At 38.1% G+C, this 26,242-nt stretch overlaps 1 protein-coding gene and 1 long non-coding RNA gene across 6 annotated transcripts; one reads left to right on the forward strand and one right to left on the reverse strand.

The window, feature by feature from the left end:
• Nucleotides 1-765: 765 nt before the first annotated feature.
• LOC148189151 (uncharacterized) lies at nt 766-26,242 on the reverse strand. The gene is made up of 4 exons (XR_015776964.1): nt 23,435-26,242; nt 15,648-15,817; nt 12,807-12,914; nt 766-1,720 (listed from the first exon to the last, which is right to left on the reverse strand). It is a non-coding gene; the product is annotated as an uncharacterized LOC148189151 (long non-coding RNA).
• Nucleotides 4,723-16,884, forward strand: LOC121950000 (S-adenosylhomocysteine hydrolase-like protein 1). 5 transcript variants are annotated; one of them, XM_042495895.2, is made up of 17 exons: nt 4,723-5,027; nt 9,135-9,246; nt 9,697-9,834; nt 10,847-10,944; nt 11,098-11,200; nt 11,289-11,383; nt 12,052-12,158; nt 12,469-12,585; nt 12,673-12,736; nt 12,829-12,917; nt 13,043-13,113; nt 13,194-13,288; nt 13,378-13,476; nt 15,380-15,448; nt 15,941-16,019; nt 16,108-16,228; nt 16,320-16,884. In XM_042495895.2, the coding sequence occupies exons 1-17, from the start codon at nt 4,758-4,760 to the stop codon at nt 16,324-16,326; spliced, it is 1,734 nt and encodes a 577-aa protein (XP_042351829.2). In that variant the 5' UTR covers nt 4,723-4,757; the 3' UTR covers nt 16,327-16,884. The 5 variants fall into 5 exon arrangements, with proteins under 5 accessions (XP_042351829.2, XP_042351828.1, XP_087936068.1 ...); XM_088079941.1 differs by lacking the exon at nt 4,723-5,027 and adding an exon at nt 7,614-7,776 and having other exon boundaries at nt 16,320-16,882; XM_042495896.2 differs by lacking the exon at nt 4,723-5,027 and adding an exon at nt 8,831-8,915 and having other exon boundaries at nt 16,320-16,882.

Raw genomic sequence — 26,242 nt, forward strand, 5'->3', positions numbered from 1 at the left:
CGCCTTTGCCCGATCCCTGCTGGGCTGCTGCCTGATGGGATGACAAAACACACTGCACCACAGAATATTTCAGTACTGCAGCTGTGTGTGCACTGGAGTAATGAAAGTCTGAAAAACAGAGCTGCAGTCCAGTAACTGCAAAATCATGATCTAAAAGTGCTGAGCTGACGATGGTCACAAAGGCGTGACTGAGGGCCAGTAACTGGTCAACAGTCTAAAACAGCACAACACGTACAGTTTATAACCACTGCAGACGTACAGGGAGGTTCAGAGGCGCACTGTAGTTATGACAGACCCTATAATGGCGTACCCAGGTGCCAGATTTTGCATTTAAACTAGCTACTGTATATGACGTGTATCGTATTGGTAAATTGACTTTTCTGTAGATCCTTTCTAGTCTTTCGACCACTCAAAGCACTTTAAAAGTACATGTCACATTCATGTATTCACCCAATGGTGGACCAGGACCGAAGGTGCCACCTACTCAGATCAGAAACACTTACAGTGATGGAACAGCCATCGGGAACGATTTTGGGTTTAGTAACTAACCCAGGGATACTTTGAGATGCTGACTGGAGAAGCTGGGGATCAAACTGCCAATTTTCCAATTAGTGGACGACCTGCTGTCCCTCCTGAGCCATGCATGTGTTTAAGTGCATGTGTGTCTGCAGCTGAGAAAGAAAAAAAGGGACTGAGCAAATAATACAAAGAGGAAAATATAGAGTATAAATAATGATAGGAGGGCTTTATATAATATTGCATATACATCATAGTGAATACAATAAATACATTAAAAAAAGCATTGCCCAACTGATCTCTGCCTTTTTATTTTTCACTGTATATATTTATGTACCTGGGGAGGTCAAGATATGTTGCTTAACAAGACAGCAGATTTTGACTGTAAATCAATCTAGTGCCTTTTTGTGCCTTTATCTTCCGCTTCAAAGAGTGTCATCACCTTTACAGAAGTAAAGCAGGAGATTAATCAGCTAACAATAAACTGCAGCGTCTTTGCACCCAGTTGAAAGTGTAGTAAGCTTCAAAAATATGATAATATGTGCTGCTAGAGTTTAGCTAATTACCTACAAGTTATGCCACTTCTTTACTTTTCTGAAAGACTCTCACATTTTTGACTATTATGTAACTTCAGTGCTAAACAAGAATAAAGATGCTGTACAGGAAAGTGAGTTTGAAGGTATAGCTGCCATGAAGGATTGTGAGTTCCTGTTTTAACACGCTGTTCTTTCTGTCACTCGGATGCCTGCTGCTTTTAGTCTGACACCTGTTCGCTCCCTTTTTGTAAAGCTGAGTGTTGTGGGGGTACACATAAACACAGAAAATGAGATGAGAATAAAAAAAATACAGGCAGAGCAAAGAGCCTCTGCAGAAAAATACACTGCCACACACTTTTAGTGGGTCATACGTGATGTTTCAGAGGGATCACTTCTGTATGAGTGTATGCATTGTTTTTTAGGAAAACCCTGCATCATTAGGAACCTTAGCACAACACATAATTAAACATTTAAAGGGTCTTTTAGTTAACACCTCACACTAAAAATCAACAGGGACATTTTATACCTCTGCTAATCTAACACCAGAGTCTGAAATTCCTGCACTGAATAGAAATGAAGAACAGAGAGATATTTAGAGAGCGAGATACACAACTCGCTCTCCTGCTGCGCCTCCCCCTGGACCGAGTGTCCGACACCGCTCCTGGTTCCTGTCAGACACAGAAACACAACAGAAGGAATCAAACTGAAATCCTCCCACAGGCTTCACACCGAGGACAGAAGAGACAGAAGGTTTCTGTGTCTCAGCTGCGGGAAAACTCCCGTGGACAGCAGTGAAAGAGTTACGCCCTCTAGTGGAGCAAAAATGCTGATCTGCCACAAACACTCCTGCGCCTGACGGCTCACTAGAAACCTGAAAACTTTAACTATGTACACGGCACTGTTGCAACATGCATTTGTTAAACATTTGGGATATATGAAACACTGTGAGGGTTAATATTTTTAAATGTGATGAGTGTGTGGATTTTTTTCCTTGCAAACTGTACAAGAACTGAGTACAGAGTAAAAGTACAGAGAGTACTGAGTAAAATGTGATAAGTTGATCTTGCTTAAAATAATCTTGTAAACTGACTGTCTTGAAAAAGTGAAAGTAAATATAACTATAAATCTTGATTTATGTTTATTTAATATCTAATTTTTAAGTTTCCAAATATTTTAGCTGTATTTGCTTAATTTCTGTTGTTAAGTTGTTGCAACTTAAAAATGATAAGTAGAATTACCTTTTTCTTATTAAGTGTTAGCAATGTCAGTAAACCAAGTTAGTGAGGGGATCTGTGAATTCTGTTTTGTTAACATGTTTGAGAAAATACAGATATGATTAACATAAATACAGCACAATAAACTTAGTTTACTAAAGTTCTTAAAATTTAGAAAGATTTTAGACAGATTTTATTAAAACTGTCACTTTTAAGTAGTAACCACTCAATAAAATTAAGTATATGTAACTAGATTTTAGGAAAGCTTAACAATTACATTCAAAGTAAACATAAATTAAGATTAATAGGTTTATATACTTACATTTTCCAAGGGAATCAATTTCCTCGATTTTTTAAAAGCAAAATTAATTTGTCAGATTTTTACAGCGTAGACAGACAACCACAACACAAATATTGATTTTTAAATTAAAACATTAAAAGTATCAGCTGTAATGACTCTCACCACAGTTATAGACTCTATCTCACCAAAACTTAAACAGTAAGTAGAATTATAAAATGAAAATACAATTTCTGATATTTGTCTTGCAATAGATAGACCTGACCGATAACAGTCAGGTGCTCATATGCACATTGAAACTGATTTGCCTCCTGTTCATACGGGGTTTATGGTGCTTGGAAGACACTCTTTATGCACAAAAACTCGCAAACTTGTACTCTCTGGAGCACCAACAACGCCTGCGTTTATGACGTCATCACACGGGTACAGAACACACGGCACGTCGCTCTTCACTGACGCTATAACTCTGCGTCTCTTAGCAGGCATTACAAATGAACCACTGTTCAGCCCAACATTTACAAGATTTTAAAGCACTGAGTGCAACAGAAATGTATTCAAAAGGTTATCTGAAGCTGGTGTGAGGCTTCAGCAGTCTGAGTTAGAAAAATCAAGTTGGTATCATCAAAAGTTAAAATATTTTTAAGCCCATAGGTGTAAAGGGAGTTGGAGGCGGGGCAACACACATCACTCATCAATATTTAGAACATGTGCATTTTTCACCCCACCAATAAAAGCATTAAAAAACCGAAGACATTTACATCATAAACTGATGCAGAAAATGCTTAAAACTGGTGCAGAAAAACTCACCAGAATGCAGAAAATTAAGTGTCAACACTAAAAGTTTTCTGGTGGAGAGGGAGATCGTCACAATGGTGCTGGTGGGGTTTAATGTAAACACATAAGCCCTGCCTGCTTGTTTTTTATGTAACTCTTGGTTTGCATTTCACTAATGACTCTGTGTTTGTTATGATGTGAGCCGATGTTATCAACTACAACACAAAAACAAGAAGCCGCTCTGCAGGTCTAAATGCCCGAGGTCTTGAGTATAAGCTCTCTTTTTAATATAAGCAGGAGAGCTTTCAGTATGTGCCATAAAACTTCAATTACAAGCCAAAGCTATTATTTGCTTAAATCATTGAACTCAACAGGCTTATATTTGGGACAGGCATCTATATGAGACAGGCTTTTAGTTCCTTTCACATAAAACTGTTGCAACAAAAGAAGAAATGACCCAAAGGTAAGCAAGAAATATGTGAAAGTACAAAAAAAATACCTGAAAAAACTTAAACAAAACACAAACAAGAAAGTAAAACAAATAAAAATATACAACGCAAGAAATTACCTTAAAAAAGTTACAAAGTATAATCATTCTGTAAAAATAAATAAATAAATCATAATAATAAACTTTATTTCTAGAGCACTTTTCAAAGTGCTTCACAATTAAAAGAAGTGCAACAGAAATAAAGAAAGAAATAAGCTAAATATGATAATTATGCATATATTTCTCTGTATAGTTTTCCTTAGCTTAAAAAAAATCTTCTACATAACCTAATCTCTTATTTGCATCTCTCTTGTATACTGTGCTGGTTTTACTTCTTCTTGGTGTTAATGGTTTCAGAAAATGAACCGAATGACTGAATTGTGGAGAATCTTATCAAGCTAACATTGTGAGTAGTATGTCTATACTGACAAAAGTTTAAACATATAAGCATATTTGTATGCCTGATCTTAGCAGCTAACTAACGTTAACACCAACAACTCGTTTTATACATCCAGAGATCTTGTATAAAAATGAACTGCATGGCAACCAGACTGGGCCTCTAATTGAGATAGGCCTTTATTTGTTAAAATGTGTCGCCACAGGGGCTACAGGGACAGGGCTTTTAATTGGGACGAGGCTTTTATTTGAACTTGTATGATATGTTGGCATCTACCTACGTGAAACTTCAGCTACATTTGTGCCAAAAGCAGTGCTCACATCAGCGTTACCCCTGCGAGCTACACGCTGCATCCAGGACTGATGATCTACTTTACATTTAGTCAAAGTATCTGAAGACCTGCTGCTGTTTAGCGTAAACAGACGCCGTGCAGGAGGAAATATCAGATGTATGTGGGCTGAGCCGTCACCTGGTCTGCTGTCAGATCACCTGAGCAGGAATCTAATTCACTTCATTACAGGCTGCCAGAGGACTCATGGCGGAGGAAAGAGACCAGACGGGGGCCTCCTGGGAGGACCTGCCGCTACCTGATGAATATCCTGAACCACATGTGGAGGACGGAGCTGTGCTGAGCGGAGAGGCAGAAGAGGAAAGCGCCAAACATGAGTCAGTAAAATGCAGCCCAAACCTGCTCCGAATGCTAAAGGCAGCAGAGAGCAGGAGGACGCCTCAGGGTCAGGACAGAGACGACGCAGAGGAGTCTGGGACAGGAGAGCTGGTGACTGAGGCTCTGAAAACTGACATGGTGAGCAATAAAGCTGCTACACATCCTGAATTTGACTGACCTGTTTTGTCAGGCCCGTCTAGACCAAAGCATGATGTATGGTACATGCATCTGTAAGTGTGCTCCGCAGGAAGCGTGAATGTGCATATATCAGGCTGTTAATGATTTAGTTGCAATGTGCGGGCCTCTATGAATGTTTCACCGGCACTCTCTCTCTCACACACACACACACACACACACACACACACTTCACTCATTTTGTCTTTCTGAAAAGACAGAGCAGACTTAAAGGGGAAGCATACTGATTTGACCCATCAAAGTCTCTCTACAGGTTTTGGGGCGTTCTGCTGTGTTTTCGAAAAACAAAGTTGCATGAAGCTTCTTGTGGTCCAAGACGCAGCGCCGTAAATTCAAGTGATGTCACTTGCAAGTTTAAAACTGAATCAAGTCTGTTGGTGTTACGTTAGAAAGAAGTGAGCTCACTTCTTTCATGTGGCTACATTAGCCACTACTAGCATAACACACCCAAACCACTGCATTGTGGGTAATGTAGGCACAAGGGCTGCATTCAGCCAAAGATAGCAAAACATTTATTTAAACAAAAGCGGTGGTGTGGCCAACACCGTTGTGTTACACCGACACACTGCCTTTGAATACTGCAGGGTTTAATTCAATTTACTTCAAAGGTGCTTTATTGGCATGTGAAAACTTTATTGTTGCATTTCATCATATTAAAAATACAAAAAGAGAAAAATTCTTGGGTCTTGCCCCCTTGACCAGCACAATGATGTTACACACAACATATTAAAATATACTGTGGTTACAACATAAAGTGCATCACCAAAATGTGCTTAAGTGCATCGTAATTACACTAAAATTAATATTAGAATAGATAACGTTCCTTAAAATATTAAAATAAGTATTTATCATAAGATTTATACTAAAACCTAAATCAAAAGACTTTATAATCATAATAACAGAATCTAAAAATATGCCAGTAAGCTTTTGGTGCCATTCACCTGATTCACTGTTTGAAGGAGTTCAGAAGTCTAACTGCTTGATGGAAGTAGGAGTCACAGAGCCTGCTGTAAAACCAAAAAAGATATGTGCAATACGTAAAGATCTACCTGAATTTGTTTTGTATTAAAGGGCGCTGCTGATTATTGAATATTTTCGTAATATTGGATGGAAAAGTGGATTATTAGTGGGCATGTAAACATACCCACAGTTACAGCATCACAAGGCTAAATTGATGGAGTTCTCTGGTGATTTGTTATTGTACCTCCATAGAGTTGGGGGACATATTTTATACTAATTTATACATATTTTTTTACTTTCAATGACATGTGAAATGAGTGGAATGCCCCTTTAAGAGACCTTCAGTGACCCTGCAGAGCTGCAGAGGAAACAATGAGCTCTACAGTGAAGTCCAGCTCTGTTGTCTGTTTACTTAAAGAAACCGAAGCTGCCGTCTGTGTCCCTGAATGCAACCACATAACATCCACGTTTGTTCACTTGCTGGTTTCTCTCTCTCACTGACAAACTCTGTCATGAATGTATCTTCGTGTGTACGTCACCCTGCTGTCTGTTTAATGTATACCCTGAGAGCAGAGTACACTTTACAGCACACGCATGCATCTGTGGCCTTAAGTAACGCTTTACTGTTTCCATACAGCTCTCTTTTTTATGCCTCTGCGCCGGCAACAGCTGTGGCCGGAAGCATTATGTTTTCGGGCTGTCTGTCCCCGCGGTCCATTTTTGTGAATGCGATATCTCAGGAATGCTTTAAGCAAATTTCTTCAAATTTAGCACAACTGTCCACTTGGACTCAAGAATGAACTGATATGATTTTGGTGGTCATAGGTCAAAGGTTAAGGTCACTGTGACCTCATCTGTCTCATTCTTGTGAACGCGATATCTCAAGAATACCCCAAGGGAATTTCATCAAATTTGGCACAAACATTTGAGCTGACTCAAGGTTTAGCTGATTAGAATTGGGTGGTCAAAGGTCAAGGTCACAGTGACCTTGCATTCATTTCATTTTACTGAAAGTAATATCTCAAAAACACCTCTGGGGATTTATTAAAATCTGACACAAACATTCACTTGGAATCAACAATGAGCTGATTAGAATTTGGTGTTGAAAGGTCAAGGTCACTGTAACCTTGCAACAGTCTCATTTTTGTGAACTCAATATCTTAAGATGGCCTTGAGGGAGTTTCCTCAAATTTGGCCCAAACTTCCACTTGGACTCAAGAATGGACTGATTAGAATCTGGTGGTTGAAGGTCAAAGGTCAAAGGTCGGGTTGACCTCATACAACATGTTTTTGGCTATAACTCAAGAACCCTCAAGAACCACCTTGAAACTGTGCTGACTGTATAGATCTTCTGTGAGTCCATGTTGTCACAGACATGGATGTAAACTGTAATTGTAACTTGATTTGTGCACTTAGACATACAACCACATGGCGGTGTATGTAGTTCTCTTCATCTCGAAACCTGTTCTTCTGTATTTTCCCAGAGTTCCCCTCTGAAAGCTTCACAAAGACTCCATTTATTTCTTCTCTCTGTCTTTGTCTCCACCCGTCACCTGGGCCGATTGGAGGTGAAGGTGTGGCGTAAAGCGTCACTCTGTGCACTCTCTGATCAGCTCTGCAGAGTTTCTGTGGTCAGTGTGAGAGCAGCTCTGGCAGCATGAAGAAAGCGTACAGTCTAGTGAACATAACTAAAGCCAAGGACCAGGAGGCAGTGCAGTCCATCTGCATCAAGGTATCACTGGTTTTATTTTAGCAGCGCTGTTACTCTCTTTATTTAGTTTTGTTTCAGAGGGCAGCAAGTTAGGTCTTCACATCGAATTAGTAATCATTAAGCTGTTTAAATGGGAACACTTGAATAAACTGGTTGACCGGTTATCCCATTTTTTCTCACCACAACTGTGAGTTCTGTTTGGTTTTATTGCTTGATTTTTTTATAATGATAATTAGAAATTCGAACTGGTTACAAATCAGTGCACACACAGATTCACAGCAAGACATTTTTTTTCACATTAAGGACCCACAGTCACTTAATTATTAGCTTTATTGGCTTTCATTGTTGCAGCAGCTGGCTCGGACACAAACCTATATTCTCTGATCCCTGTTAGAAATGGTTTTGTGATCATTAATTTAACTTTCGCATTACCGCAAGTCACAGCTTAATGTCTGACTGTGTTAAAGATTAAGCAGCTGCTTAAGTGCAAGCTGTATTCAAGAGACTGTTTTCAGGTGATGGTTACTCAGAACTGGCGACTCCCAAACATTTCAATGAAGGATCCTTTTTCTATCATTGAGTAAACTGATGACCCCTGACTAACTGACACATTTTATGTATTTTTTATATTATATTTAGCGCTTAACAATAACAGCACAAAACAACTTCACAATTAACACAAACCATGAATGCATTAACTGCAGGAAGTTTTTGTAAAACAAGCAATTTCAAAATTTCATTTTTGAGCAGATTATTTCTTTTAAACATCAGAGATGAGTTTTCCCGATATTTTTTAGTAATTTTTATATAATTCCCTGTTTGTATTATGTTGTTTTTGATGAATTTAGTGCTTTCTTCTCCCTGTCATTTGGCTGTTGTTATATACATGCTAAAATAACGATTTGATCCATCAGTGTGGATTATAATTCAGTATAGTTGCACATAAAATCTGAGGCTCTCAACCTCCAACCACTCAATGCATATGTACATTTTTTTGGAGGTGGGGTCAGTGAGGAGGTGTGTCTGAGATTTTTTGGAGCTTGACTTGAAGCTCAGGCTGCTCAGTCAGGCAGCAGAGTCGGGCGAGCAGCCAGGGAGCGGACATGGATAAGTGGGACTCCAGTGGCAGCAGTCCTGCCTTCAAAGAGCCGCACTGGACGGTGAGAAAGCAGCAGATATTTAGTCGAGTCAGGAGGAGAGAAGGAGAGTAAACTTTACTTTTCGAGGAAAGTCTACTGTGATGGGTGGTGCTCATGTATTATTTTGGCTACATCGAGTCTGTCTGTTGGAGCACGAAGTTGATGCTTGTGACCTGCAGTAAAGTGATAACTGATATTCTTGGTTGACTGTTTATTTGTTTCTGTTTGTGTCTCTTACAGCAAATACAGTTCACTGACCAGAAGCAGGAATTCAACAAACGTCCGGTCAACGCTGGTCGTCGTTCTCTGTCTCGTTCCATCTCTCAGTCATCTACAGATAGCTACAGTTCAGGTACAAAAAGACACAACACGCGTGCACTCTTAAGTCTGATCACGTCTTTGATATATAAACTGGTTCTGATCCCAGCAGCACGAGAACTACAGGCCCAGAGGATTAGCCTCTGCGTGTTCTCCTTCAGCTAAACCGTAATTAAAAGGAAAAGTCTTCTGAAGAATTAAGTCTCTTTAATTTGGTCCTAATCGGCTCTATGAACCTTTCTCAAATGTGTCAATCACTGCCAGAGTTTATGCAGACTTCAAAGGCTCCAAGAAAAGACTCACCTAGCTGCAGTCTGACTCCAAACACACAACAATTAAGGCTGGAAAACCAGAGCCAATTCAAAACTTTCAAGCTTTTAAAGATATTATGTGACTCTGTTACACTTCAACTATGTTTGCTTTTGCACATTATATCATATCGGACGACTGTTTTCATACACAAGGCCTCATTTCTGTGTTGCAGCGTACAGTGAGAGCTCCGAAGATGAGTCCTCTCCCAGAGACAAATCCCAGAAGACCTCCAAGGGCCTTTCTGACTTCTGCATCAAAAACATCAAACAGGCTGAGTTTGGACGCAAAGAAATAGAAATCGCACAGCAAGGTAAAGACAAAGAGCCACTGAACCACTGTTAATGTCTTCACGAGTCATGATGACATAATACATGAGGGTGGAGGTTTTGTTTCAGCGTTGGGGGGTGCATCAAGCAGCAACTTTTGGGGCTGAATCCAATACTTAAGTACCAAAAACTGCAGTTCTTGTAATGGTCACTTGAAACTGGCTCCATAAGTGAGTCAATCCCCATAAACCCCAATATTAAAATGACAAATTTTAAAGCACAAACAAACAGGTTTGTAGCCTGGTACAAAAAAAACATTTTTGGACTCTATAGCTAATTTCCCAAAACCAAGAATGTGACGGCTGAAATGCCAAACTCGAGGGTTCAAAATGTGAGTTTACAAACCAATGAGTGACAACACGGCAGCTATGTGCATTATTTTTTCAGTCTATGGGGGACACAAATGAAATAGGAGGTTGGAGTTACTCCTCCAGGAAATTTTGAGGATTATTAACAACATTTTCTGCATTCTCACGACTTTTTATGCATAAATTTGTGCAATTTCTGCATCAATTAAAGGGGGAATTGTCTTTAATTTCACTAAAAAATTAAAGTCCTCTGCTACATTCATGATGTATTACTTCCACAAACAAACCACACACAGAATTGCATGATCAGTTTATGGACTTTTGCATTTTAGAAAAGAAAAAAATCACAAATGTAATAAGTAACGAGAGCCTTCCTAGAAATGTATTGAAGTTAAAAGTGCAAACGTGTGTCTTTAAATGTAGTGGAGTCAAAATAATGTTTCCAAAAATATAATACTCAAATAAAGTACAGATACTCAAAAAGTCTACCTGAGTTCAGTATTTAGATAAATGTACTTTGTTGCTGTCCACCACTTTTCTCAGGTTATTATACATAAAAGAAAACATACTTTTTATACTGTATTCCAATATATCCCCCCAAAATCGTCCAAACTGGACGTTTAAATCATAGAAAATAAATAAATGCGTCTTTTCTCAAATTGACTCGGTCACTGTCTGTGATACTTAGAAATGCCAGCACTGATGTTCCTGAGGAAAAGCGCAGGAGAGAAACCTCTGGCCGGAGCTAAAGTGGCGGGCTGCACTCACATCACTGCACAGACAGCGGTCAGTTCAAGTTTTATTGAGCGTCACACTCTGGATGTGGCTGATTAATTTGCACTATTCTTGCGTTAGAATTTGTTAAATTATAATATAGTGTAAAAAGACTGTCAGAGGGTTAACTCGTCTTATTGACTGTTTGTTTACGCTCTCCTGCAGGTGTTGATTGAGACTCTGTCTGCGTTGGGGGCTCAGTGTCGCTGGGCGGCCTGTAACATCTTCTCCACTCAGAACGCTGTGGCTGCCGCTCTGGCTGACAGAGGTACGATTATCTGTGCCACCTGCTCCTCCACCTGACCTCCAACCTGACTCATTTTCTTATGATAAAAATCACCTGCTCTTTATCTCAGGCACCCCCGTGTTTGCATGGAAAGGAGAATCAGAGGACGACTTCTGGTGGTGCATTGACCGATGTGTCGGTGCTGAGTCCTGGCAGCCCAATATGGTACCGTGATCAAATGAAAGGACAATAATCAGAAGTAATTTTATGTTTGATTTGCCAAAGTTTGAAGATTTAAAAGTGTAGTTCATCCCAGTTTGGTGGAATTTGAATGAACATAAATTAACATATTCTCAAGGAAACTTATTGCAAATATGTATTTTGTATTATCACAAAAAAAACAATCACACTTTTTACAGTTTGGGTATATTTTTTGGTGTTAAAGGTATATTAAATTATTTTGCAAGAATTTTGCTATATTTTACTTTAGTGAGTGTACACAATCTGCTTCATTGGTGCATATTAGACAAAAACTGGTGCACTTTCTTTCTCTGCAGGTAAGTACAAATAGACTGAGACATCCTGCAAAACATGTGCAAAATGCAATGGGAAGGTTTCTTTCTAATTATAATATAAAAACATATATATACTAAATTATTCATTTTAAGATGTGTCGATTTCTAGTAAATAAGTTGACATTTCTGCACTTTGGGCACCGCAGTCCAAATTTCATGTCACACAGAGAGCTGAGCTACAGCCTCCATTATAGTATGGATAAGTTAAAAAATAAAATTTCACTTTGTGTTTGAGTTAACTTGCCTCTCTTGTCTGTGTTTAACTACTGCAGTTAGAAAGGTTGCACTGATGGAGAGTTTATCTTGTGTTTTTCATAGATACTCGATGATGGAGGCGACCTGACCCACTGGATCTACAAAAAGCACCCGAGCTTGTTCAAGAGGATGAAAGGCATCGTGGAGGAGAGTGTTACAGGCATCTATCGGTAAGTTTCACACAAATTTTAAAGCTGGAGACAGAAATTTGGAAAAGATAAAAAAAAACAATATCCCACATGTATACTGTGACTGGACAGGGGTTTATCTGAATGTATGATGTCTGTGACAGTGTTTGCTGGAGGTGTATGGTCATTTATTGTTTAGTCTTTGTGATGACTGCTGGAGGGCGACCTTATAGATTTTTTTGTGTGTGTGTTGTTTAAATTGTTTTTATGCTATTTTGTGACAATGACACCAAAATTAAAGTGCCTACCCCAGCTTTAAAAGATTTCCCCTCTCCACCTCTGCCTGTTTCAGGTTATACCAGCTGTCAAAGGCAGGAAAGCTGAGTGTCCCGGCAATGAATGTGAACGACTCTGTGACCAAGCAGAAGTTTGACAACCTTTATTGTTGCAAGGAGTCCATACTGGACGGGTAATGAAGTCTGTTTTGAACATAAACATGTAAAATGGCTGGTTGCCGACAGAGCGTCAGTCTGACTGTGCTGAAATCTTCCGTCAGGTTGAAAAGAACCACTGACGTCATGTTTGGAGGAAAGCAGTTGGTGGTGTGCGGATACGGAGAAGTCAGTAAAAATATGAATGTTCCCAGTGCTGCTGTGCACATGTGACATACATTAATGCAGATTTACTGACCTCTTTTTTTCTTTTCCTGTAGGTTGGCAAAGGTTGCTGCGCTGCCCTGAAAGCATTGGGTGCTGTCGTATACGTCACAGAAGTGGATCCCATCTGCGCCCTTCAGGCCTGGTATGAAAGGAGGAAGCTTTTATCAGCAGCACATATGTGAAGTGTGTTTAACTCTTTCAGTGGCACATTTAGCAAAACATGAAATATTTTTAAAAAGTGTGACGCCCTGTCTCTCCTCCTCTTAGCATGGATGGCTTCAGAGTGATTAAACTGAGTGAAGTGGTCAGACATGTCGACATGGTCATCACCTGCACAGGTAACTGCTGTCCTCCACCATAAAACATTAGCTTTTTTAATAGTATCAGTACAGTGTGCTTCATCTCAGTTTCCCTTCAGGCAATAAAAACGTGGTGGGGCGGGAACATCTGGACAAAATGAGGAACGGCTGCATAATCTGCAACATGGGACACTCCAGCACTGAGATAGATTTGGTATGAACTGTGTGTTTGTGTGTGTTTATGCATGTTTATGTGTGCAAACTTGTATACATGTATGCTTCTGTGTGTAACTCTTTCTTTAGGCAAGTCTGCGGACTTCAGAGATGAGGTGGGTGCGTGTGAGGCCTCAGGTGGACCACATTATCTGGCCTGATGGCAAGAGAGTCGTCCTGCTGGCTGAGGTGATCATACTGTTGTTATTGTTATTATACACCAGCTTTAAAGGATAATGTACAGAGACCTATTTGTAAATCACAGCCCCACAGTCTACTAATCTTAACTACCCTGAGGGGCCTCTGATCGGGGGTCTGATATTTAGTCACTTACAAAATGCATGAATCACTAAGATTTTGGGAGGTTTAGTGGCATCTAGTGGTGATTATTGAGGATTGCAACACAATAAAACTTCTCCTGGTTGGACTTCCTTCAGTGTTTTTTCCAGAACCGGAAATATCCACATCCTCCACATCCACATCCTCTCCACATCAAACTGATCAGGTGATTAAAACTGCTGAAAACACTGAATAAAGCAGTTTCACGTTTAAAAACTATTTATATCGCCACACAGTTGTTTACCTCTGCGCACCAGACAAGTTGCACTTACAGTTTACATCCATGTCTGTGAAAATCAGCACAGTTTTACGATTATTCTTTAGGGTTCTTTAGCCAAAAACAAGTTTTATGAACACCAGATTCTAATGAGGTCCTTCTTGAGTCCAAGTGGATGTTTGTGCCAAATTTAATGAAACTCCCTTAAGCTCAAGTCAAGTCAATTTTATTTATAAAGCCCATTATCACAAATCACAGTTTGCCTCAGAGGACTTTACAGCATATGACATCCCTCTAACCTTAGACCCTCATCTTAACAAAAATTAAAATGGATGCAAGGTCATGGAGACCTTGACCTTTGAAAAACAAATTCTGATCAGCTCATCGTTGAGACAAAGTGAACATTTGTGCAAAATTTGAAGTAATTCCTTCAGGGTGTTTTTGTGATGTTGCTTTAAAAAAAGAATGAGACAAATGTAAGGTCACTGTGACATTTGACCTTTGACCACTAAGATTTTATCAGCTCATTCTTGAGTCCAAGTGGACATTTGTGCCAAATTTGAGGAAAGTCCCTTGAGACCATCTTCAGATATTTTGTTCACAGAAATGAGTCAGATGCAAGGTCACAGTGACTTTCACCTTTGACCTTTAGCCACCCAAATCCAATCAGCTCATCACTGAGTCCAAGTGGATCTTTGCTTTAAATCTGAAACAAATTCCCTGGAGTTGTTCCTGAGATATCACATTTACAAGAATAGGCCAGATGGATGTAGGGACGGACAACCAAAAAAAATGCCTCCGGCCATGGCTATTGCCGACACGAAGGCATAAAAAAAACAAAAATGAGAACGTGAGTCAAATTAAACAAACACCTATCTTAAAAAGAGTAATCTATGTTATCAGTTAAACTAATCATGCATAGGACAAACTAAAGACAAAGATACTCTGCTTACCAGCACTGCTGCCTCATGTGATCACCAAGAGGGAGTGAGTAAAAAAGTGTGGAGGGTTTAAACAGGGAGCGCACAGGTGAACTCAGTGAGGTGAACAAAGGGACCAATCAGTGCTGAGGAAAGGATGCCAGATAACTGAGGGAAAAAAGTGTCAAAATAAAGGAAAAAAGGAAACTTTGCTACACTAATGAAAACATAATTCTGCCAATAGATGCCACTAAATACTTTACACTGGACCTTTAAATACACACCTGTCCAGAAATAACAAGTCCTCAGATGCTGTTTTTGTCGGATGGGAAGTGAGTTTTCAGAGCTGTTTCATAACAGTGTTTTGCATTGTGGATCTACTCATAATGACAAATTTAAAGGCTTAATATTGACAAGTTGAGCACCAGGAACAGATTTACTGTTGAAGTAAGCAGCTTTTAATTGCATCAGGACAGACAGAGGAGTACTTAAGGATTATTCTACGTAATTATTTGCGATAATAAACTTAGTAGAAGTATTGAGGTTATCACCAGTGGCTGCTGCCACATCACGTTAATCACTTAATCACTTCCGTTTTTTTAAAATTTTCTCTCAGGGTCGTTTGCTGAATCTGAGCTGCTCCACAGTGCCCTCATTTGTCCTCTCCATCACTGCTACAACTCAGGTATCATAATATGTTTTATGTTATTTACTTCAGAGCATAGGTGTATATTACGGCAGAGGATGCAGGGGACACGTCCCTCTCTATATAGATTTATCCCCCCTAATAAAAACATGAAAGACGGAGAGGAATTGTATTGGATTTATAAGACTTTGACAAAAACGTAGGCATTTATATAATAAATGAATGCATAAACACTCACCAGAATGCAGAATATGAAGTGACGCTCAGAGTTGTCCCATTAGCTCAGTTGGTAGAGCAGGTGCTCCGTGCACAGAGGCTACATCCGTACTGCAGCAGCCACAGGTCCAACCTCGGCCCGTTGCTGCTTTTCATGCTCTCTCTCACTCCCCCCTTCACATTTCAGCTGTCCTATCAAATAAAGGCAGAAAGCACAAAAAATAGTCCCAAAAAAAAAATCAAAAGAATTTTCCCACAGAGGACCGTGTTTCATATGTGCCAGATTTACAAATTCGATTTAACTTTCACCGTCAGGCTCTGGCCCTCATAGAGCTGTACAGCGCTCCAGAAGGACGATACAAACAGGACGTCTACCTGCTGCCAAAGAAGATGGGCAAGTCCTCAGCTTTAGTGTCCTAAAACAGTTATCACCTTCATTGTTTTATTCACATGTGATAAACCATCTTTTCTCATCATTTCAGATGAATATGTGGCCAGTCTTCACCTGCCGACGTTTGACGCTCACCTCACAGAGCTGACTGATGAACAGGCCAAGTACCTGGGCATCAGCAAACACGGACCCTTCAAACCCAGCTACTACAGGTGAGCATGCTTTTTATTACACAAAATCAACATATACATATGAGTTTTTTATTTAACAAATGTTTTTCTGTTTGTTTGTTTTTGTTATTAGGTATTAACCATCTGGACATCAAGCTGAGAAGCAACAATAAACCTCACAGTCCTGCAGACAGAACGCTGATGCCCTCTGCAGTCTTAATCTAACCCAGACTCAACAAACTGTTTTGACTCTGATTTATCTGTTTTATGCATTAAACTGTCCCTGGTTATACATGTTCACAGTATGCAGGCTGTAATAATAGTGAATTCTGAATTTAAACTATTAAACATTAATTAATACTAAGAGAACGGAGAGTTATTTATTCTTCTGCTTGAAATAATAACTGTTTATCAATCAGTAAAACATATGTAGACTTTAAGCTGTCTTCTTAAGGGATTAATTGTCAAATGAATATCTGCTGATTATCAGTAAGGGAGAAACACATTTGTACATATTAGATTATCACATGCCCTGTAATTCTGATCTATATCTAACATTACTGCATTTACCTAAACATCACTGTAACCATAAATGAATCCTAAGAGTCTATTAACAGTCGATTCTAATTTGAACAACTGTACCTGACTATCAATCATAAAAAATGATGTAATTAAACAGATTTGCTCTTTCTCAAAGCTTTTTCCTGCATCTCTGTCTCACAAAAACAGTTTTAGATTTGTGCCTCCCGACAAAAAATGTAAAAAAAAAAAAATGAATGAACAGTATTTTACTTCCTCTGTGCTTACAGTTTTTCACACTTGCTGAAATACATTTTTTTTAAATCTTCCACCCTTTTCTCAAACCTATAAGCACAAAATCCAGTTTTCAAACTACACAACTCTTCTGGCAAAATCAAATAATCAACTTAAAACAGTTTTATCTGTGCTCAAAATAAATGTTTTCAGATCGTACACACACCAGTCGAAATAAAAACACAGCTGAGCTGTCATTTCAAACTGCATCAAAATACAGAAAACAGTGTTCAGGAAATGTAGCTCCAGAAAAAGAGTTTATTATTTATGACAAAATAAATGCATTTTACATTTTTTTCTGAATTGCTAAAACACTAAACACCATTCTCTGAACCAAAGGCTCATTGGCCCAAACCCATTTATTGAATCAATCACTCTTTTGACGAAATTTTAAACAATTTTTACTTCATAAGACACAATTTGCTGGGCTTTTGCCTTTTTACTATTTTACACTTGATGACGTCTTTTTTTTTTAAACCATATTTAGCATATAGAGAAAATACATGCTATTTCCACTAGGTGCACTGTCACAACAAATTTTGCTGCAAAACATTGACCTGCCCAAGGCAGTGATAATAAAAAATAAATAAATAAAATAAAATCATTTTTTTGTTTTCAACTAAAAACACTGTGACAAAAACCTGGCATTAAAAGGCTTAAAATCCTGAAAATGAATGAATATTTGATATTTATGATAAGGACTGATTACCTCAATGAAAGCAGAAAATCGTATTAATGTATAATATTTTTTAAAGCTTGATTTGCGTGTGTAATATTAAAGCAGACCCTAAGGGTTAATCAGTGTCAGCTCAGATGCAGCTCCATCTAACAACATGAGACTCCACTCACACTATAATCATTTCTAGAGCTATAGTTTGGATATAGTTAAACTACTTTATATTGTGAAGTTGATGGTAGTTTGGTAAACTACAGTTTTAATGCCAACATCGGTTGTAATGATTAAATGGGTAAAGGCAAATAATAGAAAAGCTAGAACAGTAAGACCAGAAAATTACATAATTTTCCTGTCATGCAGACGTTTAAACCACGAGAAAACAACACTTACCAAATCACAATATCCAAAATCTTAGTGCAAATCTAGTCTCACATCGTGTTATTGATATAACATCAATATATTGCCCAGCCCTGCTTTATAGATTCCCGTTAAACTATAAATTGTTCTCAACAAACAACCTGATGGTAAAGAAGACCAGCTAGACTGCAGAGCTTCATAATTAACTGTTTCATCACTAGGGGGCGTAAGAGCACTGTTGTCTCTGAGTGATACTGGCAATGAGTATAATTGTTTTTAGTATGAATCAATTAAAAAAAAAACCACAAACACCAAAATGTGATTGTTGTGTCCAAGAGATGAAAGGCTGCAGTGTGTTTTCTAATTTCTAACTCTACTTCACTGTCACAGGTCGGGCTGGGTTTCCATGCTCTGAAATAACTCAGTACCAGTAATATTGAAACTTTTCCTGTTAAACAAAACCTGGGGAGGGATCTCTCCTCAGCTGCTCCTCCTGAGGTTTCTACTTTATGTTTTCTTTGGGTTTTTTTGCCGTTAAAAGGATTTTTGGGGGGAGTTTGAACCGCTGTGAGGGTCAAACGGATGTTGTGTGCTGTGAAGTCCTTTGAGGAAAATTGTGATTTCTGATAACAGGCTTTACAAATAACACTGACTTGATAAGAACTGCATTCGATCCATTTTGTATCCTTTTTTTAAAAAAAAAAAAAAACACTATTTGTATGGTTTTGCTCACAGTCAATCATAGCAAGCGTCCTCTAACTTAACCCCTTGAAACCTGAATCAACGTAATTTTTTTCGTGCTGTTTTCAAACGCCTTTTACAGATATTTAAACCTTTGCACCCTGAGAACCCTGAGTTCGATTTCTTTAAAAACATGGGAAAAACGGCAATGAGCAGCTTGGCAAGAAATGTTCCACAAAATGCATGAAATAAGTACATTAAATTATTTAAAATAAAATATAAAATACAATTATTTTTAAAAAGCTAGGGGAAAATGTCTTGTGAAAAAAGCTATGGAAAAACTATATTTATCTTAATTACCTGTTTAAAAATTATTATAATTTTAAGCAAATTTTCTGGTAATTTCCTTGTTTGGTTGTTTTTTTTTTCTTCTTTTTTTTAATGTTCAGGTTATTATTTTATTGTACTTTCTACAAATTTCTTGTTGATTTTTGAGTTATTTTTTCTTACATTGCTCGTTCTTTCTTCCCATGTTTCTTCCCAACCAATTTGCTCCGGTTTCAAAGGGTTAATGTTAGGGCTGTGTCATATCATATTGTTCACAGTAATACTACAATAATTTTCAATATGATAAGAAAAACTAATGTTGTGATAATGGCAGTATTACGCACTGTAACAACAAACATGGCTGAGAGCAGAATTGTTACTGGTTGTTCTTTACAGTTTGACAAAATGAGAGATAATTTTTATATTTATATTTTAATATTTTTAACTGAATATTTCAAGGCAAACTGTTACATTTATGCTGACATGTAAAACTATAAAACATTTTGTTGCAATTTTAAATTCTTGAAATTAATAATAATGGAATGTTTTATGTTTTTCAGTATTTTGTTATATCATCAAGAATATTGTGAAATACTCTGAATTATGGTGATATTATTTTAGGGCCATACCGCCCACCCCTGGTCAATGTGACGTGTGATTGGTCCACAGCAGTTTTAGCCCACACAGTCTTTGGTGTGGTGAAGGTCGCATTTTGGCACCTGTATCCTTCCATTTATAAGATGGGTAACAAATGATGAAAAAAAAATGTATCAATAAAGTTTACTGGTTGTAATCAGTTATAGCTATAGGTATTGATATTGATCATCACGTATAGTGTCAGTCTATTTTCATCCCCTGTAATTTGTTTTTTCTTGTCAGACGATTATAGCATTTATCTGTAGTTTCTTCCTGCCTCATTTTTGTGTGTAGTGTCCTCTGTCTCTGCAAAAACTGAGTTATAACTATTAGTGCCATTTTTGTAATAAATATCTTCTTTTACTTCATGCAGTCATGGTCATAATTAAAGGCCACCGCATACAATATTTGTTTTAATCGAATTATTAGCTCATAATATCAGATTTCCTTGTATTTTCTTTAAGTTAAGTTTGGGGAAAAGTTTTATTTTCATATCAGATCCTCTGATACTTATAGTAGCTTCACTGCTAAATTAGCCATCCGTATTAGTTTTGCTTCGAAGACGCTACGTAATTAACCCTGTTCAAGATAAGTCCAGCCGGTCATATGACAATCATTATCGGTTTTCCTCGATAGTTGCATCCTGTCTGTCTCTGATCATGAAGTCCTATAAATACCCCCCCGTCCCTGGATTACTGTAATCCAGAGTCTCCCTGTGTTTCCGTGTGTGTGTGTGTGTGTGTGTGTGTGTGTGTGTGTGTGTGTGTGTGTGTGTGTGTGTGTCCTGGTTGGATCTTGTTGAACTGTGCACTGTTTCTTTGGGGCAGCAGACTAAAGGTCGGTCACTAATGCTGCAGGAGAGAAACATTTCTGTGGCTGCTAACAGTCTCTCCTCTAATTTATAAAAAACAACTAACATCTCATTCTTTGACTCTTGTCTGACTGCAGAGACAACAGATTAACCCTTCAGCGCCTGGATCGACATCAGTTTTGTTGTGCTGCATTCGGACGCTTGTCACAACCATTTAACCCTATGAGAACTGGGGAAATTGGATTGACTTCTTTTGAAAACACAGGACAAAGGCAATGAGCAATTTGGCAAGAAACATATTAAAAATTGCAAAAAAATAATGGATTAAAAATGCTTATACTAATAGTAATAATGTGAAGAACTATCATTAAAAGATGACACAAAAATGACTTGAAAACTAGCTGTGGGGAGATTATAAAATATTCCAAAAAAAGGAAAAAATGTCCATAAAACTGTATTTATTATGGTTATTATTGGATATTTAAAATTATGTTACAGAAAAAAAAGAAAAGTTAAAAAAACAACATACATACACATATATATACATATATATATATATATATATATATATATATATATATATTTAATTTAATTTCTTGCACTTTCTAAAGGCCATTTTCATGTTTTTTTTTTTTTTTTTATTTCCAAGTGATTTTCTTTTGACATTCTACTAATTTCTTGTTAATTTTTGGATAAAAATCAAGCCAATTTGCTCAGGTTTGAAAGGGTTAAACAGTCCATCAGTGTTCACACCTCATTTTATCCAAAGAGAATTTCACATGTTCCCTGTGCTGACTCTCTACATGCTGAATAGTGTCACTCACCATAATCTCATGTATAATAATAATAATAATAAAACAGGCAAGTGACACATAACACAACAAAAGAACAGCTGAGACAATAGCAATTAGGCAGCCATTAGAGTTAAAGATTAATGAGGAGATCCATTGACTTCCACACCCAATCTAATCTAATGACACCACTCAATCTCCTGTAGTACAAGTAACCCAGTGTGTGTGTGTGTGTGTGTGTGTGTGCGTGTGTGCGTGTGTCCTGAGCTGCTGATAATCCACTGGTTGATGATGCAGCTGACAATGACAGATGGCCTGTGCAGCCTATACGCTGTCGAAGCTGTGTGCTCAGTGCTCAGTTTTAAGGAGCAACCAGGAAGTTGTGTATCAGGATTGTGTGTTTTTACGTGTATGTGTGTGCGTGTGTCCTTGCCTCCTCCCTGTTAGGGATTCTCCCTAAAGAGCTTTGATGCCTTCCCTGCATCACTACATGGTACTAATCAGTTGTACCAGCTGTCAGCGTGTCGGCTTCCCTCCTTCCTCTCCGTGCGTCTGCTGGCACCACTTAACCTCACATCCTCTGCAGCAGTCGGTCATAATGGACTCTCACTGCGTTTATTTGAAACATGATGAACATATCGGCCGCTGACCGCTCTTACTGCTCAGTCCTACCCAAAAAAAACCCCACCGCATACACTGTGCTACCAGTGAAACGTTTTGACTTGTTAAAATGTGTTTGTCTCACTCTTTTCTCCATTAGAGCTCCTTTCTGTTTTTCACTTCTCTCTTTATTTTCACACTTTAAAACTAATGGCTTTTGATAATCTTCCCAAATTTCCCCAAAATGTTTGGGTTAATATTTCTTTTCCATACTGTTATACTTAAGTCACATACAGTGCAGGAGTGTGCTTGGCTATCTGTCCAGTCAGTTTGAACTGTTTGATATGATGGCCCTGAAGTGCAAAACACAACAGCAAATAAAAAAAAACCAACCGCAAACCAGAAAACACAACATTAACTTCTAATGGACAGGGTAGGTATCTGCGGGCAACAAGCAACGATCCTTGTTGAACGTAAATGTTTTTTATTTGCAGTTGTGTTTTCTGATTTGTCGTTGTGTTTTGCACTTCAGGGCCACCGTAGTTTGATGAGTAAAATGAATTTTTGTTTATTTGTGCAATTCAGTTTTAAACCTGCAAGGCAGTAATGTGCCAGAGTCCCGTCTGACTAATGTTAATGCAAATTAATACAAATGTTAAAACGTTTGTTCACACAGGCTTATTTATTAAATTTTTGTTGGCGCTTTATACATGCTGTTGTACTATTGACTTTTGAAGGAACAATTTCTTTAATAAAGTAGGGATGCTTTATTTTACATTTGTGTGCCGTCGCTCTGTTGTGTTGTGACTGGTAGGTCTACTTATCTTTTAAACTAAACTGTAAACAAGAATGTAAGACAATGCATTGTTAGTAATTAAAGTGGGTATGGGGAGTAGAGACAAAAATGACAAATTAAAGCTTTGTCAACGTGTGCACCTGCAGCAGCGCTCGTACTTCATGCCATCCTTGCATAAGTAAGTAAGTGTAAGCTATACCAGCTTCAGTTAAAGGTCCATCATGTGGGATTTAGTTTGGTTTAGCATTAAGGTCACAGAACTGAAACTTCTACATTAAATTACTTAGATATGAGTTATTTACCTTAGTTTTCCTTTAGTTAATTGTAACTTATCTTACATAAACCAGAACGAACTTTCCCTTTAAGTCAAAACAGAAACACCAAATATTTAAAAAGCTTCTCAATTAAATCATTTAACACCACAAAGAGGGAGGAAAGAAGAGTTAAAGAAGTTAAGAAATATTCCCTCATTATTTAAAAAGTGTAAAATAAAATGACCCATAATGACGCCAAGATATTTGTAGTCATCAACAGCAGGAGAGCCCTGATCACCAGCAGAGCAGCTCCATCATAAAGTGCGTATATCGAGATATATACCGTCATGTATCGCGATATAGCATCAATATATTGTGATATCATTTTAAAGCCCTATCACCCAGGACTATAAACACTTTAAAATAAATTTAAAAAAACTAATGTTGCGGGCCTGGTGCGTGGCTTGTGTGCGTAGAAACAGAGCAGTAAAATCAAACAAAGGTACCTGTTAGCTACCTGTTCTTCTGCGTCCTTTCTCCAAGAAGTTGTCTGGTTCTCCGCAGCGCTCCCTCGTCCAAAACCTCGCATGAATGTCCTCAGTTGGCTTTGTCAGCCAATAAGTGTCCTACTGTCTGAAGACTGTCCGGTATAGCGTACTATGCTACCTAAATAGCTACACACCTGGTGAAACGGCCTTAAACGAAAAGTCCGTGTCGGAATCTTCTGCTGCTAACATAAACTTAACGCAAACTTAATCCCGTCGACGGAAACCGAGTTGACAATCCAGGAATTGGTCCACAAATTGGCATAAACGTCAGTTAAAACGTCCCTTTGTTTTTGTTTACATGCCGACGCTACCTCAATCTTGCTCTACCTGCAGCCTCGTTTCCGGATCACGCGCTCCTCTCGTGCTCACATCAACCAATGGGGACACGGGATTAGACTCGAGCTCAATTACCACAGTTTCACCAGTTAGTCCACATCAAAGAAAAAAACATGAACACTGTACAAGTACATATTTTAATCTTGTTTTACAATATGTGCCATAGATTTTAATTATGAAATAGGCCTGCATCTACATATTTTTACCTTGTTTGTGTACAACAAAACTTTTAATCTGTTGTAATCATTATGAACTCTTCGTGAAATGACTTTTAACCTGTTGTAATTATGAACTCGTATTTAAACAAAGTTGCAAGATACAAGGTACAAAGTGCAAATGTTTAATATTTACATTTACTTTTAACTGGGTTACTATATTTTTAAATTACTTTTTTTAAAATCACGTTAATCGTCGCATGACATTTCTTAAGACAACTTAAGAACTGCTCCACCTTGTCAATGAAGTCTATGAAGTCCAGTAACTGTTTTTTTCTATATTATTTTCTTTATTTTCTGCAAAGGAGATACAAAATACATTTTGTGGCAAATCATCAGCCTTACATTGTTTTTATAAATGCATGTAAATCACAGTCATGAATTAGGAACTTTTTGTTGATAGATGCCATGTTTTTATACTGTTGGTGTACTTTTTTTTTTTTTTTTTTTACAAAATATGATTAAAAACATGACAACCTCAGCATATGAGTCCTTTCTTTGTTGGATAAGGCCATATGTGTTACTAAAGCAGCATCAACCAAACAATAGCTATCACCACCAGGAAATAATGGAATGGAAAACATGTTTTTTAAAAATGTGATTAATCATAATTAACTATTGGAAATCTGAGTGCGATTTAAAAAGAAATAATTCGACAGTCCTAGAAAGATATCATTTACATTAAAGTATAAATATAACAAGGCTGTAACATGACAATGGTGTATTTTCTTGGGTGGTAGCAGAGATCAGCAGAATGACTGCAGTGAACAGAAAACTGGCATTGAAACTTTCAAATGTTGAGAATTGCTGTTTGACAACACTAACGTGTAGAATGCAAACTCTCCTCAGGTCATTAAAATACCTCAAATTCACAGAAGAAAACTAAAAACATAACCTCAGCATAATCAATGGAAGCTGCCTCCCTGTAAAGTCTTGTATGATGAATGCTGTGCATACACAAACATAATGAGTTTATGTATTTGTGATGTATTTTCCAAAGTGTCTGTGGGGTTTTAATGGTTTGACGCAGCACTAACGGTGAAAATCTGCAGCTGGTTTCACACTCAAACACATGAGCAGCATTGATTTATTGACCGGGGCAGGTGATAGTAAACCCGCTGCTTAATGGACTGTGTTTGTATTAATGGGTTACGGCTCAAAAGTTAAAAGAACCCTTTGGTTCATACCTTCAGTGTTTGAGGTCGAAGATTAAACTTTGATGTCATGATCAGCTAAGTGCAGCCAAGATGACCCCAAAGGGACATCTGAGGGAGGACAGGAGAGAGGCGGGACAAAGACGGTTAATGAGAATTTGAGCATGTAGTTTCTTCTGTTGTTCTTCAAAGAAACGGCCACCTTGCTTCGTTGCAGAGTTTTTGGTGTTCTGAGACCGCAAGAGCGCTCAGGAGGGGATGGTCCCTTTGAACCCCTCACTGCTCCGCCTGCAGTCACTCACATACCCAACAACCCTCACCGTTAACCCTTTAACACCTTTATCAACATCAGTTTTCTTATGCTGCGTTCCAGCACCTTTCACAAACATCTAAAACATGAGAAAATTGGTTTTATTTCTTTCCAAACCATGGGAGAAAAGATAATAAGCAACTTGGCAAGAACTGTCTCACAAATTAAAGAAAAAATAATATAAGGTGACAAAAAAAAGGCCCATAAATTTGCTATAGGGGGGACTGTTGGACATTATTTAAAAAAAACAAACAGGGGAAAAGTGTTCAGAAAACAAATCATAATTATGGTAACTATATTGTAGAAAAAATACATATTTATTTTTAGCAGTTTTGCAGTTTTGAGGCTTTTTACTTCTATTTTTCGTGTGCTTATTTTCAAGCAATTTTCTTGTTACTTTTTAATAATTTATGCTAATTTCTGGGCCAAATTCCTTGTCATCTTCTTTACATGTTTTTAAAAGAAATCAAGCCAAATTGCTCTGGTTTGAAAGGCATAACTTGCCACCCTGTGACCTTTTGCTCCTAAAATGCACACGCTCCTGAACATAAAATAATCCTCTTCCTGTGATGATTCCTGGGATGGATGATGGAGGTTAAAGCTCTCGGTCAGTTGTTGGCAAGTCTAGAACCACCGGATCCTTCCAGCCCACCAGAGTGAGTTCTACCATTGCCAAACACTGTGGGAGAGAGCACCGTCACAGCCACCAGATCCAAGTGACGAGTCGGCTTCGGGTTACACGGGGCAGCGT

Source organism: Plectropomus leopardus, chromosome 7, assembly GCF_026936395.1.
Source record: "Plectropomus leopardus strain MGB_pleo_1.0 chromosome 7, ASM2693639v1, whole genome shotgun sequence".
NCBI lineage: Eukaryota > Metazoa > Chordata > Actinopteri > Perciformes > Serranidae > Plectropomus > Plectropomus leopardus.